We start from the raw sequence: 19723 nt of genomic DNA on the forward strand, positions 1-19723 counted from the left end.
CTTGGAGTTACAACACTGTTTATGATATGATCCACAGGCTGTGAGTTATTATAGGTGGAAAAAATGCCACCAATGGAGTCTTAGCCTGTCCCAAACAGACCCAACTTGTACTTCACTCTGTAGCTTATTAAGTAGGCTTTTAGTGAAATACACAGAGGAGGAATGAATGAGACAGGCTCTGTGGCTAATATTCTCTTGTTTGATTCTGAGGAAAGCTAAAGGCAGTGAACTTAAATAAGGTTTATTCTCTTCTTAAAGATTAGCCTCCATAAGACTGATGGTAACATTTGTAAGGTAGAGGCATGAGCACCACATATATCCTCATAGTGTATTTCTAAATGTTTTAAAATCATTAATCAAGTCAACACATCATTAAAGATATTATGCTCTATCCTCCTATCCTGAGAAATATGATTTCAAATGAACTGGAAGTCTAAATTTCAATTTGGAATGTTTGGCGTGATTAGAGGCTGACAATGCTCTGAATATATTGGCCTTGGCTTCCCTGACCTTCTAATTGAATGTGCCAAAGTCTTTCTTCACATAGTCTTTACAAATTATGTTCCATTTCTCCAAAACGCTTGTCCCCACCCCTACCAATTTCTTCCCCTAATCACATATTCTTTATCTTTCAGATTGTAATTCAGATCTTCTCATTGATGTTCACATGTCCACCGGACTCCTCAGCTTATAGTGGCATGTGTTCACCAAGGTTACTGTGTGATTACTATCCCATGTCTCATTTGATTATAAACCTCTTAGAGCAACTCTGCCTTTGTTCACCATTGTATCTCCAATATTCAACCAAACACATGGCAAATAGTAGGCACTCAATAAAAATTGGGAGCATAAAAATTAGAATTTCTTCTGTGGCTTTTTAAATAAAAGATTTCCTACAGACCCTCCCACAAACAATTCTGGAACAAATTCTTTGACCAAACATGGGACTGTATTATGACCTAATTTGATATTATTTTATGAAATTTTTGAGACTCTTGTTTGAATTTCATCTTCTCTCCTCCCTTATATCCCTGATATCTCCTTGGTTTCTCTAGCACTTTTTGGATATTTGTCACTTTTTAGTCCCATTTTGAGATAAAATTTGTCTACAGTAATTCTCACTCTTCTTTGATGTACAGACTTATAAACTTTTACAAATTAAATAGTTGTACAACTACCACCACAATCAAAACATAGCTCCATAGCATTTTGTATATGGTTGTCTTTTGGTATTCTTATTCTATAGTAGTTACTTGTTTTCACCCAGGTCCTGAACACCAGACTGAAAATTCCTTGAGGTCAGGAGCAGTATAATCTTTTTCTTTACCTCCCATCCTCAAAGCCTGCAAAGAAATGTGTAGTGGATGAACGAGTACCTAAATCAGTTAACTAATTAATATACTGCATGATCATATGGAATGTGTTATACTCTATAAATAAGTGTAAAACACATATTGGTTAAATCCCACACAAAGCAGTGACTCTCAATGTATTCAATGAATCCCCACAAAAAAAAAAAAATGAAATTCAGTGCTTACCATCCCCTGTTTCTGCACAGAGCTGTAAGCCCAAATTGTTCTGTGGATTAATCACCCAATGATTGCTGGTCACAGTGATATCAAAGACAAGCCAACCCACATCTAAAGCCTGGACCCTTCTTGTGTCTAACAGGAACAGATCTGCATCCCTAAGGAGAAAAGAAACAAAAAATAAGTTAAAGGTTTGAATGAAGATCATCATTTCCTATCCTTAAGTGAAAACATTTCAAAAGCACTCTTTAAAATAACAGAAGTTGATTAAAGTACAAGGGAACAAGTGACTCAAGTGATGAGTAATAAGATACATAACCCTTTATTGCTGGTCTCCTAATCCAAACCTGATGCAGATTAGTAATATCTGAAAGTAATTTCCATTTTCCTGCTTCTTCCTGGCCTATCCAAACTGACTTAGTGGTCTTAATCTGGTCCCTGGTCATCAGTATTCCCTCAAACTAACATCTGTAAGTAGTACTCAAAACAAAGGATCAAATAAATACAGTCAGAAATGAAAGAAGCTGCTCCATGTTGGATGAATATGGATTCTCAAAAGAATGGAGCACAGGCAGGATATGAGTCAAGCATCTGTTTCAGGGATAGTTTTCTAATATTTTCCATTTTTCATTATAATTGTTATATGGATACTGAAGGCCAAGAGGGGTCACAGAGGGCACTGTTGGATTAAGTGATGAATCCCATGAGTTGAGAGGCACAACCTACAATGACTGAAAATAACATCCTCTGCAAGAGTAAGTCCCCAGGGACAGTTGTGGCTATGAAAAGGAACTCGCCTGTTCCAGGATAGTCTGCATAGGGTGTGGTTGTTAACATTTATGAAATTTGATTTTATCATTAAATTCACAAATGTATATACTTGTTGAAATATAACAGATTATTTTGTTCATTGTTTCCTTACTACCAGCAGCCTCTAAGCTAAATGTTAACTATTTCTGACATTTTATCTTTATTAAATTTCACTTAATCATTCATATAGATGAAATTAAAGCTCAAATAGGTTAATCATAATGAAATTGAAACTCCTTCAAGGTAAAGTAGAAATAGTACTATTATACATTTTATGACCTTTTATACTATGCTGAATCTATTTAAAAGCATTTTACTTATATAGAGAAAATGAGGTATGTCATAAGTACAGTACTATTCTACTGCATTTGCTATCAATCTACATCATAGAAGTCACTTCAAAAGTGGCTTACAAAATGTAAAAAACAATTTTTGAATAAATCACATATATTATTTATCTTAGCAAAGAACCCTAAAATTGAAAATAAAACTATTTTTAACAGAAATGAAAGTAAAACACGCCCATTGAATATTTTAGAACTGACATCTTTGTTTCTTTAATTTGACTTATACTATTCTCCCATTGGTCTAGATAAGTTAAATAAGTGTAATAGGATCAATTAAATCATCTGGCTATCCTATATTGAACTACACCTACTTTACTCTCTCTATACCATTTCAATAATAGTGTTTTCTAGAGGAAGCCTTCAGCTGCTTTGTTAGATGTGACAAATGACTCAGTTTCAGATACTGCAGACACGACAAACATACAGTACAATGTGATAAAAGTATTCATTTAGTTCAAACTTGAATTTTAAGGACCCATTATAGTCACAGCGTCATAGAATGTCAATCAAATTCTTCCTCTTTCTCCTAACTTGGAAAACCCACCAAAAAAAACATAATCCAAGAAAAGAAGGATTGTCCTTAAAGCTTTGAGATATTTGCTAAATGTCTCTCAGACTGTAATCTTGGAATCAACCACAGTATTCACTTCTTAAACAGAAGAAGGAGTCACTCTGTGACTTAAGAAATACTCAAGGGCTCCACTGCTTTCAAGTTTCACTTGAAATATGGTAAAAAATATCCTAATCAACTCCACAAAGCATATAATGCCATTCTTAAAACACTTGAAAAAATAAAAAAAGAACAAAGATAACTTTTGAAAGACATCTCTTTAGAAAATCAAAGCTATTAGTAATAATCTCAGTGAAAGCAATACTATAATTTTTGCTCATAGAGCACTTTTCATAATAGTATCTTAAAATAAATCCCCACCCATTCTTCAAAAGTTAAATATGATTTTTTGAAGCATAAAATTTGTCCGCTGAAATATGGAACTTGTATCAGTGGAAATAGTAAAATATCCTAAGCATTTCCTACGAACAGTATAAAATAAACTTGTCAAAATTGATCTGTCTCACTATTTTAACTTTTTGAAGAAATTCTTATAAAAATGTTAAAGTTTATTTATAAAGTATACAGTAGAGAGAAATCACATATAGAAAAATATATCTACTTATAAAGCAGAAATAATTCTATAATCCCTTTATATTTCATACAATGATAATAAAACTAATTTTCAGGAAAATTAACTTTAGCAAAACTAAAATTAAAATCTACCTTCTAGCAAAGTAAATAAAATCCATTTACATGAATGAATGCAAGCAAATATTTCAGAATGGTATTTGTGTTAATTTCTCAAGGTTTCCATAATATAATACCGCAGACTAGGTTATTTAAACAAGACAAATTTATTGTCTCATAGTTTTGGGGGATATACTTCCAAACTCAAAGTGTTAGCAGAATTTGGAAGTCTGAAGGAAGAAGCTATTCCAGGGTTCTCAGCATATAGATAATCATCTTCCCTCTATAAATGTCTCTGTGTCCAACTTTGACATTAGTCAAATTGAATTAGGACCTACCCTAATGACCCCAATTCAACTTGATTACCGCTGCAAAGCACCTATCTTCAAATTAGCTCATATGGAGGCTAAGTCTTACTGAAGGCTACGACTTCAACATATGAATTTGTGGGGAGGGACTCAAAATTCAGCCTAGAACACTGTTTAAAAGTATTTCTTTTATAAAAGGAAGGAAAATCCTATATGAAAATATGCAGTATTTGTTGACATTACAGCAATTTTACCAATAGTGAAATGTTTGCAAAAACAAATATGTGAAAATAAACTTATATTGATAGAGATTTATAACAACTAAAATTGTATTTTTCCATTTCAGGTAAAATTTTGGCATTTGCCTGAATGATATAAATCATGATATAAATCAGCATAATAATTTGCTTTCCAGCCAATGAAGTCATCATGCATTTTTGAAAGCTGAATCTTGTTTAATGGGTTTGACAAGGTATACCTTGTCAAATAGGTGTGACAAGGTATACCTGTTATCTCTTCCACTCTGAGGCCCAAGGAGGAAGATTGCAAGTTCAATCCTACTTCAACAACACAGAGAGACCTTGTCTCAAAATAAAAATTTAAAAGCAGGGGGAAGGTTCCTGGGGATACAGCTCAGTAGTAGAGCACTTGCTTAGCAATCAGGGGCCCTAGATTCAGTCTGTAGTACTGCAAACAACCAACAACAAAAAGATAAAGAATTTGCAGTACTCACCCAAATAGATTTATTTGATATGAAATATCTAGGCATATTAAGTATAAGTATTCAAAGATAAAAAATATAATATACACTGTTTATAAACTCTTATATTCAATACAAATACATTTGAGCAGATCTGACTTTAACCAGAGGTTTAGATATGTCTAATCATGTATGGGAAATCATTGGGTTGGTACATACTTATTTGTGAGAGTGCTTTTTATCTATTGAAAGAGAAAAGAATTTTGCATACAAGCCTTGGGAATCTTAAAATTTCAGAAGGGTAGAGACATTACTCAAGACTGAGCGGCAGGAGGCATAATTTGAGTTACCACCATTTTTATGACTCATCTGAGAATACAAATTGGTAGAATGGAAAACTGAGATAAATATCTAAAAACATGATGATGGAAGAGCTAAAACTTAACTTTATCTTCTTTATTCCATTATCTGTGGACTATAATGAAATAAAAGGATTTGGGGACAGAACCTGAACACCAAGGAATTTCTCAGCCTCTGCTTCCCTGTGTATAAAAACATGGTATGATAAAAACTTAAAAGGTTTTCTCAAGACTGATATATAATACAATATAATATAATATGGAGACAATATATAATATATATTAGAAAGAAAGAACAGACAAGTTATTGTTGAATCTTTACATGATCTACCATAACACAAACGTCTGTTAATTGCTTAATTTTGACCTGTGAGATTTGGAAATGTAATATGTGGGAAGCCACATTGCCTTCAAATGACATTAATCAATATTCAATTTGGATTTTTCAAATTAGCTGTTAGAATTGTTTACTAGAAGGAAAAAAAAGACAAAGGGAGAAAGAGGGGTTAACAGAAAGAGGAGAGGAAGAAAAAGGAGGAAGTACAAAAGAAGAAGACCCAAGAAATATAATAATCATTCCTAAGAATATTGTCTCAAATATCCAACTATTGCCTGTCTTAGTAATTCACCCTTTTAAAAACAACTTACATAAGCATAGAAGTAGATATTGCATTTGAGATACAACATTTATCCACAGCAAAAACCTGTGGATACTTGGGCTTTTGATGGCAGTATTTCTATTGACAATATCATACACAAATTTTAAAAATCACTCTTTTTGAAGTAACGAAAATGGAAGTGAAGACCATTTACTTTTTAACTCTGTAATATATGATTCAAAATATGACTCCAGTGATAAATATATAATGTCAAAAATACATGTTTGAAAATAGTCATCACATATATGTTTCAAGAGTAAAACAAGAAAAATAAATTATTTTATAATCATGATTTAAAATATGCATACATAGGGCTGGGAATGTGGCTCAGGGATAGAGTGCTTGCCTAGCATGCATGAAACGTTCAATCCCCCGTACCTTAAGGGAAAAAAAGAGTAAAACTAATTATGTTAATAAACTCTTATAGTTATGACCATGTTAAGTGTACTCATCATATACCTATGTCTAGACACAAATCCAAGAGCATAAATATTCAATTTCCTATTCTTCATTTGTTTGACTTTTTTACCTGGGTAAAGGGAATATCTTTATTTATATGGTTATATCATGATAATGTGTTCTCCTTACAATCAGGCATATAAGAAGTGAAAACATGCCTAGTAGTAACCCTGCAGGTTGTATCGGATGTTTGAAATGTTCATTTTCTTTCCCACCTATTGAGCTGAATAAATGGGATAATCTTATTAGCAGACCACAAAAAGATTATGTCTGAAAGTGTCTGATGTGAAATCAGTTGTTTGTGATTTTTACCCCTGAAAGTAATTAAAATAAATCACAGAATATTAGAATTAGTGAGATATGAATTACTTAGCAAAGCAGTTTATTCATGAGGAATTTTCAGTAGAAATAAATTGATTTCCCATGGTCACTCAGGCAATTGGAGGAACAGCTCAGGTTTCCATATGCCAATTTCAGAAAACTTTCTCTTATAAAATAACAGCTCCCTTTAGTCCCAAACTATGCCTTAATTGTTTTAGTTATTCTAAAAAAAAAAAAAAATCATTGGGGTTTTGGATTGGAACACTAAAAGTTTGAACTGAGCCACTAGGTTAAAACAACCCACTTGGGTCAAAATGGAGCCAAAGAGTGACTTAAAACATCACACAAATCCATCCATCTATTCACTAACTCATTCACTTTTTTCAGTTTAACATTTATACACTCTTTATGGTAGTTTTATATTACTATGTCAATTCGACAAAACTGGAAGCCTTCTGCATGATTTTAGATTAGGGTTGGCTACAAAAGAAACTTAGATAACATTTGGAAAGTGAAAGTAAAAGCAGTAGTCTTATTTATGCTTGGAAGTCTGCTTTATGATCAAGCATTATTATAGCTTAGGAGTATTGTCAACATATGCTGGCACCATTTATTGGTGTGAGCAGAAGTTGTACTCACAGCTTTTTAAGATCCCACTAATTCTCCTTAATTCTGTTTCTCAGGATCCAGGGCAAAGCATGTGAACACCTGTAAGGATCTGGTAGCCAGAAAACACCTGCATCATTGAAGTTGGTGGCTTGAGGATAGGTTTGTTTGTCTTCATGGGTTCCAGATATCTTCACAAGTTGTGCTTTTTTTTTTCTTTTTTCCTCAAACTCACACCTATCTTTCCTTTCTGACTGTCCTGTGAACCTAATGTCCAGCATTGAAAGCAAAACAAAAACCTTACGTGGACTGTTAAGTCACACCATCGTGGAAGTCAAATCTCTGCAATAACTCCTTCTGGTAGTGTTCCCCAGAGGGATTAGACAGCCACCTTGTGTTTGATTTATCATTTTGGACAACTGAATTCAGCACTAGAAGGACAGTACTATGTACTTTCTGTAATAGGTATTATGGGGTTTTTTTTTTGTTGTTGTTGTTGTTTTGTTTTGTTTTTTGGTGCTGGGGATCAAACCCAGGGCCATGTGGCCATGTGCATGCAAGGCACGCACTCTATCAACTAAGCCATATCCCCAGCCCTGGAATAGTTATGATGAACATGGATTTGCCTTATCTGCCCTTGATGCTTCTCACAAAATCACCAATCATGAACTTATAGAATGTTTAATTCACTTATTCATAGAATTGTATACAGCATTGCTACTGGTTCACAAATTCATTTTAGAGAAAACAGAGGGCAGAATGTTCTCATGCTCATGGAATTCACTGACGTTGAGGTTTCACATCACTTTGAAATCCTGGTCCAGGACAATGGAATGGTATTTTGATGACTGAGTTATTCCACAAATTGGATGCCAATGTCTTACAAGAATAAACTTATATCCATAGAAATACTATCTAAAGGAATAAGATTTTTATATTATCTAAATCAATAACTAAGATAGCCAGTATAACTATTTTCTCTCATAGCCAGATGAATCATAGGTCTGGAAATCAAAGGCTAGGAATGGCAGGCCTCTTCTTATTCACTCACTCTGCCTAATCAAACTAGCAAAAGTTTTGCTTCTGATTGCTGAAACATTTGTCTCTGAGTGGTCTAAAGCTCTTTGTCCCCAATGGCACAATTCTGACACTAATAGAGATAGCAATGGTTCCTTTAAATTGGAAGTTGAAAAAGCCACCTGGCCATTTTGGCGTTCTCATGACTGTGAATCAAAAAGTCAATAAGAATCTACTATACTATGTGGGATAAATGATCCTAAATATCAAAATAAAATGGACTGTTGTCACCATAATATGAGTAAGGAAGAATACAAGGAGTTGCCTGGAGTATTATTTCTTAGTAATCTCTTCTCATATAACACAATTCAATGGGAAACTGTAGCTCTCTACAGTCATTACTAATAATGAGCCAAAGACTTTAAGAATCAGTGTTTAGCTGGGCAACGCCAAACATGCCTGTAATTCCACTACTTAGGAGGCTGACACAAGAGTATCTCAAGTTCAAGACTTGCCTGGGCAACTTAGTGAGACCCTGTCACAAAATAAAATTAAATAAATAAAGGCTGGGGATGTAGCTCAGTAATAGAGCACTTGCCTTGCATGCATGAGGCTCTGGTTCAATCCCCAGCAGTGCTAATGTAATAAAATAAAGAATCAGTGTTTGGTTTATCTCACTAGGTACAGAAAATTAACAAGCTATAGTTCTTGCTAAAACAAAGAGGATATGAACTGGATAGTGGAAAAAGGAATTTACACATACCAATTCCAAATATATGACCAGTTATAGAAATGAGGAGTATATTATTATGGTATTTCTTCCTTATTTTGATATTAACATATGTATGCATATATTAACCAGTTTTCTTTTTCCTCTTCCATTCCTCATCCACTTAGTATATAATAAAAGTAGTTTTTTATAGTACCTCACCTCATATTTCAGGACTGAAGTTACAGCATATCAAACGGGGAATACAGTTTAGCCAGATAAGGAGTAAACAACATCCAATGATGGAATAAAAGGCTGAAGAATTATTTTGCTATTATACTTTTAGAAGTTATGAATGGTTATAAAAGGTATTGATCGGGCTGCTGTACCTTTGTATATTGCCCTATTAATTAAACTGGAAGTATGTATCCCCAAATTCCCTTCCCTCTTTGGTTCTTTGTTAAAAGTTAGCCATGAGAAAAATCTGCACATGAGTTGGATAGTGGAAGGAAAGAAGCAGCTGAGTTTATAACTAGACAATGAGTAAAGTGCCAGACTTACCGGCTGCTCACATGCATTGTCACTGCTCTACTGGCTCACCTTGTTGCTGGGGAACAGGCTGTAGCTCTTCCAGCTCCCACTGAGTATTGATACAACCCGCTTTCTGAAAACCTAGCCTGTAATTCCCCTTGCAAGATCACCTCCTTCAGCTTCTGTACATGCTGGGCAAAAGTTATGTGCAACTCATGATGAAGCATATCAGCTTCCCCTGCAGGTTACTCACATCATGGAAGCTGAAGGCTTGAGAAGCATGAGTCAGACAAGGGTTTCAATTTGTCCAGGGATTTCCAGTTTATCCTGGCAAGTTCTAGTTCTTGTTCTCTTTTATCAATTTTCCTTACCTTTTCCTTATTTATATTACCAACATTAGTCCCACAACCAGATGTCAAAGCCACAACCTTACATGAATTGTTTATCCAGGTCCCATGATGGCAGAAAGTAAAATCCCTACAACAAATCCCTTATTTCCTGTCACTCAAAATGGTTCCATTCCTCTTACCAAATACTAACAGACTTACTCTCTATTATAATTTGAATTGTGTCTTTCAAAAAAGTATCTTGAAGTCCTAACTCAGGCATCTGTGAATGTGATCTTACTTGGAAATGGTATCTTTGTAAAGGTCATCAAGTTAAGATGTTTGTTAATCATATTTAAAATAGAGCAAGAATATTTATTTGTCATGAGTCTGTGATATAGTACACTTGATAAAAATGATTGTAGTGAAAGATAAATGGGAGTCCAATAAAGGATCCATTCAGTGCATGTTATTTTACTCTCTCCTTCTTGTTAAAATATTATTTATTTATAAAAAGTTTTGCATTTGAACTCAAAAGATAATGTCCTAAATCAATATAACAAGTATCCTTATATCAGAGGAGAGACAGAGTAAGAGATACACTGTGAACTTGGTTAAAAATATGGAAAGGAGAAATAGTGCAAAATTTGAGGAAGTAAGTGCAAACAGAATCAAGTTGAGAGATTTTTCATTGACAGATATATGAGATGTTTATAGGATGCATTTAAATTCGTATTCAGAAAATAGAACATCTCTCACCATTTTAACACAAGAAAAGTGCATGGACAAAAAGTCAAAATCTAAAATAGTCATATAATTAGTTTCCTCATTAGGGGTGGGTATGTGTATGTGTGTGTGTGTGTGTGTGTGTGTGTGTGTGTGTGTATGAATAAGGAGAAAGAAAAGACATAGCTAACCAAGAGTTAGCTACTCCCCTATCTAATCATGAAGCATTAAACCAAGCCAAGAAAAGCTTTGGGAAATTGCTGGAGGCTACACAGATAAATTTTAGAGGAAAATATGCTATACTGTTTCATTTCCACAAAGCACAAAGCTTACAGTCCACAATGACATCACTTTTCCCAGCGTTTCTATTTTTGTAACTATTTCACCTCCTTCCATTTCCTGTTTTCTTTGAATAGCTTATGGAGTCTAGTAAAAGTGAAATGATGGCCACCAAAGGAGAAAACATCCATCTTTTTCTAGGTATTTGATGTAAATGCCATTATAACATTTAGGAACCCAATCTACAGTTCTTGTACTGAGAATGTTAGCAAGAGACTCTAAATTAATAAATTATATTCTCCAGAGTTTATGTTAAAAGTTTATTTCACAAGCAGTTTTGGCTTAAAAGTAATAGAATTTGTATTTACTCAATGATTAATATTTTTGAATGGCAACTTTTAAAATTCTGTGAATCTCACCAAATATCAGTTTTTCAGAATATCTAATTTCATTGATATTTAAAAGATCTAGATTAAAATAGGTAAAATAATAATGTTACCTGGGATTGAAAGAATATTACAGCAGAAATAAAAAGGAAGTTGAATTCAGACTAAGAAAATTCAATCAAGATATTTTTAATATTTAGCTGGTTTCCTGAATTACATCATTCCATATTTTTACCCTGCAGAAAAAAATCTAAATGTTGCTACCAGGTATACAAATAGTAGGTCCTTTATTTAACAAGTAAAAAAGATAAACTACAACCAGTAAGCCAGCCACATGTTGTACCCAATGAGTGAGCAATGTACCTAGAACGAGTTCCTAAGAGCTCTTTTATATTATTCATCTTATTACCCAAAACGACAAATGTCAAAGAATAATTAAAAGATACATGTTATTTAGGTTTAAGACTTAAATATTCTAATAGAGCAGAAATTTCTCAACCTTAGTGATATGTGTTGTGGAGAACAGTGCCCTGTCTCTTGCAGAAGGTTTTAGTAATGTCCTTACCCACATAACTTATCTCAGTATACTCACACGTATGCCAGCAGCATGCATACAGCTCCAACCCCAACCTCACTAACTGTAACAATCAAAAATACCTCCAGACATAGCTAAATGTTTCCTAGGGGACCAAGATGCCCCAGTTGAGAAACACTGAGATAGAAGATGATTTCTGCACAAAGAGGTATACAAGCTATGTTTGCATACTGTTCTTATATGCTTTAGAGACAACATCATTTAACATCTGAGTTCTCTGCTGTGGTATACTGCTCTCAAGAGCTTAGGAAATATCCCTGAGTAGAAAATGTCAGTTAAAAAAAAAAAAGTCAGTGTAGGGCTGGGGTTGTGGCTCAGCAGTAGAGCACTCGCCTAGCACGTGTGAGGCCCTGGGTTCGATCCTCAGCACCACATAAATATAAATAAATACAATAAAGGTATTTAAAAAAAGAAAAGAAAATGTCAGTGTATATTCCAAAGAATGCCTACAGAAGAATCCCAAATCTTAAAGAATCAGGAGGAAGGAGATGATGTAAAAATGAAGCTGACTGTGAACTGGAATGATGACAGCTTAACTAAATATATCCAAGTAGTGAAGGTGGCTAATGACATCGAACAGGCTAGCTTAAATATTTTTGCAATGGAGTACAGAAATGTATATTCAGAGCAAAGCATTAGGAAAATGTTGACTTATATATAGCACATTTTCTTTGATTTTTATATAGATGTGAATATATATATATATATATATATATATATATATTTTTTTTTTTTGAGAAAAATCTGATTCAAGTAAAGCACTAAATATAGAGCCAGACACATACTGAATATCTCTTAAATGCATTAAGTGCTACCTACCATTCTTATTAGTGGTAATACTGGCATGGATCATTTTATTTGTACAATATTATTTAATTAATTATTCATTAAAGCATTTTAATATTTATGGACAATTCCTCTATGACATCTCTCTTCTCTGTCTCTTTCTCTGTCTCTCTGTTTGCCTATAGCCAATCTCAAAAGACTCAACTGAAAGGTAAAACCACTCAGAGGCTTCCCCTAAGGTCCCCACCCTCCCACATAAAGAATTAATTTTTCCTTCATTTGTATTTCCACAACACTTAGTGCATACTTACATCATAGTGCTTAGCACCCTGTATTATAGTTATTAAAGTCTGTGTGAGGCAGGCCCACCACAGCCCCTAGCCCTCAGGCTATAAGCTTTTGAGGTCTTATTTACCCTGCCTTATGTCCTCTATGCTTGCCACATGGTAGACACTTAACAAAAGCATGCCAAACTCAGCAGAATTATCTGGAAAATTCAATCATGTGGAAACCTCATTTCCCAATAATGCCACATATATGAGGTGTGACTGAAGAGCAATGCCTTCTATAAATAATTTGGGGCTGTCAGCCTTATATGAAAGATTAAATAAGTGAAATGATACAAAGTGTGTTAACTTTATACCAAGAAAAATAGAGATTTGGATAAATATCAGAATACTCTTACACACATTTAAATACATGTAGGCATAAATTGGGGGGTGATAGATGGTAGGAATACTACATATAATTTTATGAGTTGTGAGGCTTACTAAAGTAAGTAAGTGGGGCAAGACATGACATAATGAATCTGCCAATTTTTAAATTTGATTACATAGCATTGTCAAAAGTATTCATAGACTATATGGTTACTACATTGAATGATGTTTTGAATATGAAACATCCATAAAGCATCAGTCTAGATTACTGCAAGGATCCCTACCCAGACACATCTAGGAAATTCCTTAGGGAAAGTAAGAATTATATATGCGGAACTATATATGTGTTAAATGCATAGAGCACAAACTGCACTGACCTTTCAAATGTTTTTGAGTTTTATTCAAAATGGCGCCTAACCACTGAGCCATATCCCCAGCCCTTTTGTTATATTTTACTTAAAAACAGGTCTCATTGAATTGGTAAGTGCCTTGCTATATTGCCAAGGCTGGCTTTGAACTCAAGATCCTCCTGCCTCAGTCTCGCAAGCCACTGGGATTACAGGCACACAGCACCACACTTGGCTAATGATAGAATTTTTGATATGTGACTTTTGCTTTAAAAATAACAAAAGGAAATGTGTGTGTGTGTGTGTGTGTGTGTGTGTTTCCTTTACCATCAATAAACTTTTTAACTGGATCTTAAAATCACTTTTTCTTATTTAAAGACTTTCCATTTTTAACTGTGATTGTATGATTTGTAAGTATTTTGACCCTATTCTTCCTTTCAGAGATTTAAAGTCAAATTTTCAAATTAGCAGGAAATTTTTATTCTCAAATAAATGAAAGAAAAAATTAGTTCTTTATCCTCATTTTTTTTCTGGGGGTAAAATGTCTTCCATAACTTAAGAAAAAAATAAGAGCAACTTATTTTTAAATCCTAGTGCTTGGGTGTTTGCTGCTGTCTATCAGGGAGAAGCTGAGAATTCTGCTTTTTATATGTTTTGTAAAAACATAAAAGTAGCATAAAACTGTTCATTATCTTTTCACTCTCTCTCACTCAACTATAATTATGTTCATTTTAAGTTATCAAAATAATCTTCATCATAAAACTTTAGAAAATACAGAAAAGGTTAAAGAATTAAAATTTTAAATTCTTCACAAGCCTGCAATGAATATTTGATTTCTTCTTTCCAATTTGTTTAAACAAAACTTTATTTTAAATTAGCATAGTACTGTACATAATTATGTTTACTCCTTTTGGACAACTGATGTTATAGCCTGGGTACTTTCCAGTGTTATTAAATATTTTTTTTAACAACAAAATTATTTTTTGCTATTATCTTTCCAGGAAATAGAGTAAAACATAAGTTCTGTTTTTCTCTTTCCATTTAACTTTGAAATGGTTTAAATTTATGATTATAAATAATAATACAGTGACAGTTTACATGAGTCTTTGTCTACACTTGTATATGTGTCTGATATTTCTATTAGATCAACTTATGAAGAAATCCCCACCTCAGCCCAGCCCATCTTCATATCACTTCAAGTGTGTTTTAAAGGATGGGCACAGTGGCACATGCCTGTAATCCCCACAGCTCGGGAGCTGTGGCGGGAGGATCCAAAGTTCAAAGGCAGATCAGCAACTTAGTGAGGCCCTAAGCAACTCAGTGAGATCTTATCTCTAAATAAAATATGAAAAAAGTCTGGGGATGGGGATGTGGCTGAATGTAAAGTGCCCTAAATTCAATCCCTGGTGCCAAAAACGGGGGGGGGGAGTATTTTAAAGAAAAATTTGATCATTTATCTAACATTTGAGTTTTCAGCTTCCCTGTTCACAGAGAGCTTTAACAGAATTGCTATTAAATGGGAGGTGTTGATTTCACACATATTGATTTTCTTTGAATGCATCAAAGATCAAGTAATAAAAATAATTATTTATTGAATAAAGGCACCCAGCATAAAAAAAAACTTCCCTTATTTTGCATAAACATAGGTGTTAGCAAACAGTGTCTATTGCTACTATAGTAACACCGACTTTTCCTTCCTTTAACTTTCAATTCTCCAAACCAAAATAGATGCCCCAATTATGTCACCTGAATATATATTGGCTGTTTATTTATTACATATCAACTATAGTCTTTGCATTGGGTTAAACATTTGTCCTTTCCAAACATCTGAAATACTTTTTCTTGTACTGTAATACTTACCCTTTTGTTTTTCTTATTTTCAGATTTGTAAACTGAGATTCCAAGAGGTACAGCATTCTCCCATATATAAATCCCCAAATCCTTGCTCATATTGCTATATTATTTTAGATTATTTTCATATTTTTTAAATTGACAGATAATAATTGTATATTTATACATTACAGTATGATATTTAAGTATATGTACACATTGTATAATGATCAACTCAGGATATTTAGTTTTCTATCTTAAATGTTTATCATTTCTTTACAGTGGCAACATTCAAACTTCTCTCTTCAAGCTATTTTGATTTACACAACACAATATCATTAATTATAATCATCCTTCTATATAATACTATGCCAGAAATTATGCATCTTCACTAGCTGTATTTTTGCATTCATTAACCAATCTCTCCCCATATCCTCTCACTCTTACCCTCCCTAGTCTCTAGAAACCACTATTCTACTCTTGGCACCTATGAGCTCAGCTTTTAAAATTTTTTCATATAAGTGAAATCAAATGACATTTATCTTTCTGAGCCTGGCTCATTTCAATTATTATTATGATCTCCAGGTCTGTTGCAAATGACAGGATTTTATTCTTTCTTTAAATTGCTGGATAAGTATCCCAGTAAGTGGGTGTATATTTTATTTGCCATACTTTCACTTAGGTTGGTTCCATTTCTTGACTCTTGTAAATAGTGTTGCAATAAATATATGATGAGTGCAGATGTCTTTTCAACATAATGATTTCATAGCCTTAGTATATATACCTAACACAGGGAATGCTAGACCATATGATAGGTCTAGTTTTAATTTTTTGAGGAACCTCCCCAGTTTTCCAAAGAGGCTATAATTTAATTCCCATGAACCATGTATAAGAGTTCCCCTTTCTCTACATCCCCACCAGCATTTGTTATCTGTGTCTACTTGATAAAAGCCATTCTAAGTAGAGTAAGGTGACATCTGGTTGTAGTTTTGATTTGTGTCTCCATGATATTAAGCATTTTTGCTCTTTTTTTTCCATAGATGTCTTGGCCATTTGGATGTCTTCTTCTGAGAGGATATATTCAGAACTTTTGCACTTTCTAATTTTTCAATCAGATTGTTTTTTTTTTCTTGTTGTTTTTGACTTATTTGTCTCTCATATGTTCTTTACATTAACTCCATGTCAAAGGTATAATTGGAGAATACCTTCTACCATTCTATAATTTGCCTCTTTACTTTGTTGATTATTTCCATTGTGCTACAGAAACTTTTTAGTTTGATGTAATCTCATGTGTTGATTTTTTCTTTTATTTCCTGGGCTTTGAAGTTATATTCAAAAACGTTTTGCCTAGACCAACATCCTAAAGCATTTACCCTATGTTTTCTTCTAGTCATTTTCTAGGTTTGGGTTTTACATATAAATTGTGATCTTGAAAATTTGCAAAAAAAGAACCCTGAAATATTTTATCCCTTGAACATTTTTCTATAGAAGAAAAAGGGGAGTGCAAAAAGTGAATCCTGTATATACAGGCATGGGATTACATTTTCTTTTTTTTTTTTTTTTACTTTTTCAAGTCTTTTGCAAGTTTTTATAATATAATACTTAGGAATACACAAATTATGAGAAACTTTTCAACTGGTAAGTTCCTATTTTATGCTGTATCACCAAACAAGTGGAATAGTACCTAAATATATGACAATTAACAAAATGACTTTAATATTTTGTATAATTTAGCCTCACTTATATAAAAGAATTACAAAGTTCCTTTGAAGGCATAAATTAGATCTATAGCTGCATTTTGAAAATGATAAAATTCATGATCTAACCACAGTTTAGGAATGTAATCACATTTATAATTAGTTGGTGTGATCAAAGACTTATTTGGGGAAATATTTTCAGCAAATGTTAACTATACCTAGAGAAATCTCATGTTAATCACAAGATTTACAAGGTTAACTTCCTCTGAGTTGGAGTGCCCTATGCATTCTTTTTTTTTTAAATTTTTTATTGTGGGTTGTTCAAAACATTACAAATTTCTTGACATATCATATTCCACACTTTGATTCAAGTGGGTTATGAACTCCCACCTTCACCCCATGTGATTCTGCAATCTGTGTATAGGATTACATTTTCTTACTATGAAGAATAAAGAACTCCTGGTAATAGGCAAATGCCTATTTCAAAGACAATGGAGGTGTTTTGCCAGAGAGTCTCTAACCTAATCAACAATATATAAAATTCAAATATAGGATATACATGAATGTGTCTGAAAGCTTTAGAGTTTGAAAAAGATAACTGGTAAAAGAAAATTTCAAATACATTGGCAAAAGCAAATACCACGAGGCACAATAGATACAATATAACTCTAGAATATGAAAAGCAACAATATTTAATATTAGATGTTGAAAATATTAAATTTTCTAGAATTGAATTAATATTGAATTGTTTGAAGTGAATTTTTAAAAATACTATTCAGGAAGTTGGTTAGGAACCTTTGCCAGACCAGAATACAGAATGGCAATGCAAGAGAATTCCAAGCAAATACATACATGTACTTTAGATTTTATAAATCAACTCAAAAGACACAGGAAAAAAATTATTAAAATACTGTATCTAAGAGTAATTTAAACATATATCAAAATAAGTGAAGATTTAGACAAATTATATAATACTAAATGAAACTACAGATGTAATTTCAGAAACTTAGAGAGTAATATTTTAAAAATCAAGTGTAATTAGAAAATAATGAGGTTCAAGATAGAAAATGTCCCATTTTTAAGAGTATTACAATTTCCCAAACTAGCACATTCAATAAACTAGACATCAATAACCATAAATATTCAAAATGTATTCCTAATAAAATCATCTCTAGCTCATTCAGAAATAAATCCAAAACTTATTAGCACTAGACTCTTCTATTATTTATTTGTTTTTATCATTTTATCCTGTATTAAATTATATGAATCATATTCTTACAAAATAGGTGAAATAAAGTTCAAAGAGAGCTTTAAGAAGATGATATTCAAAACAATATCCTGAACACATAGAACACAGACCTGTGCTTACACAGACCTGTATTAGTTAATTTTGTTACTATAATAAAATGCCTGAGGTAATTAACTTAAAACATTTGTTTCAGCTCACAATTTTGGAACTTCTAGTCCATGACTGACTGGCACCATAGCTTTGGACCTCTGATAAGGTACCATATCATAGTAGGAGTTTGTGGCAGAGTCGACTTACTTCATCAGCCAGGAAGCAAGTGTTGAAAACCAAGGCAACAAGATTCTACAATCCCTTTTAAGGGTATGTGCCAAGGATCTAAGGACCTCACTTAAAGTCCTACCCCTTAAAGGTCCATAGCACCTCCCACACCACAACAGGACATAAATAAATGTTAGATCTTTTAATTGTGGTCAATGAAAAATACTGTATTTAGATTCAATCAAAATATATATTCCAGAAGATAGAAATGTGGTATACCAATGGCTCCTGTGAAAAGTACTTTCTTTTTTTTTATTTTTTTTTATTGTTGGTTGTTCAAAACATTACATAGTTCTTGATATATCATCTTTCACACTTTGCTTCAAGTGGGTTATGAACTCCCATTTTTAGCCCATATACAGATTGCAGAATCACATCAATTACACATCCATTGATTTACATATTGCCATATTAGTGACTGTCATGTTCTGCTACCTTTCCTATCCTCTACTATCCCCCCTCCCCTCCCCTCCCCACTCTTCTTCTCTCTCTACCCCCTCTACTGACCTTCATTTCTCCCCCTTGTATTATTTTTCCCTTTCCCCTCATTTCCTCTTGTATGTTCTTTTGTATAACCCTGAGGGTCTCCTTCCATTTCCATGCAATTTCCCTTTTCTCTCCCTTTCCCTCCCACCTCTCATCTCTGTTTAATGTTAATCTTCTTCTCATGCTCTTCGTCCCTACTCTGTTCTTAGTTACTCTCCTTATATCAAAGAAGACATTTGGCATTTGTTTTTTAGGGATTGGCTAGCTTCACTTAGCATAATCTGCTCTAGTGCCATCCATTTCCCTGTAAATTCTATGATTTTGTCCTTTTTTAATGCAGAGTAATACTCCATTGTGTATAAATGCCACATTTTTTTAATCCATTCATCTATTGAAGGGCATCTGGGTTGGTTCCACAGTCTTGCTATTGTGAATTGAGCTGCTATG

General features: G+C 33.3%; 1 protein-coding gene across 2 annotated transcripts in view; it reads right to left on the reverse strand.

Moving 5' to 3' along the window:
• Bmp5 (bone morphogenetic protein 5) overlaps positions 1-19723 on the reverse strand; it is a 122232-nt gene that overhangs the window by 37528 nt on the left and 64981 nt on the right. For both annotated transcript variants that reach the window (XR_006847786.2, XM_046426714.2), the window contains exon 3: positions 1539-1687. Coding sequence is in view for 1 of the 2 variants with exons in the window: in XM_046426714.2 (XP_046282670.1) it covers positions 1539-1687 (149 nt within the window). In the remaining variant the exon portion in view is untranslated. The remainder of the gene's footprint in view (positions 1-1538; positions 1688-19723) is intronic.

Source organism: Marmota monax, unplaced genomic scaffold, assembly GCF_021218885.2.
Source record: "Marmota monax isolate L192 unplaced genomic scaffold, Marmota_monax_Labrador192_F-V1.1 WCK01_AAM20220418_F8-fsc00247, whole genome shotgun sequence".
Taxonomy (NCBI): Eukaryota; Metazoa; Chordata; class Mammalia; order Rodentia; family Sciuridae; genus Marmota; species Marmota monax.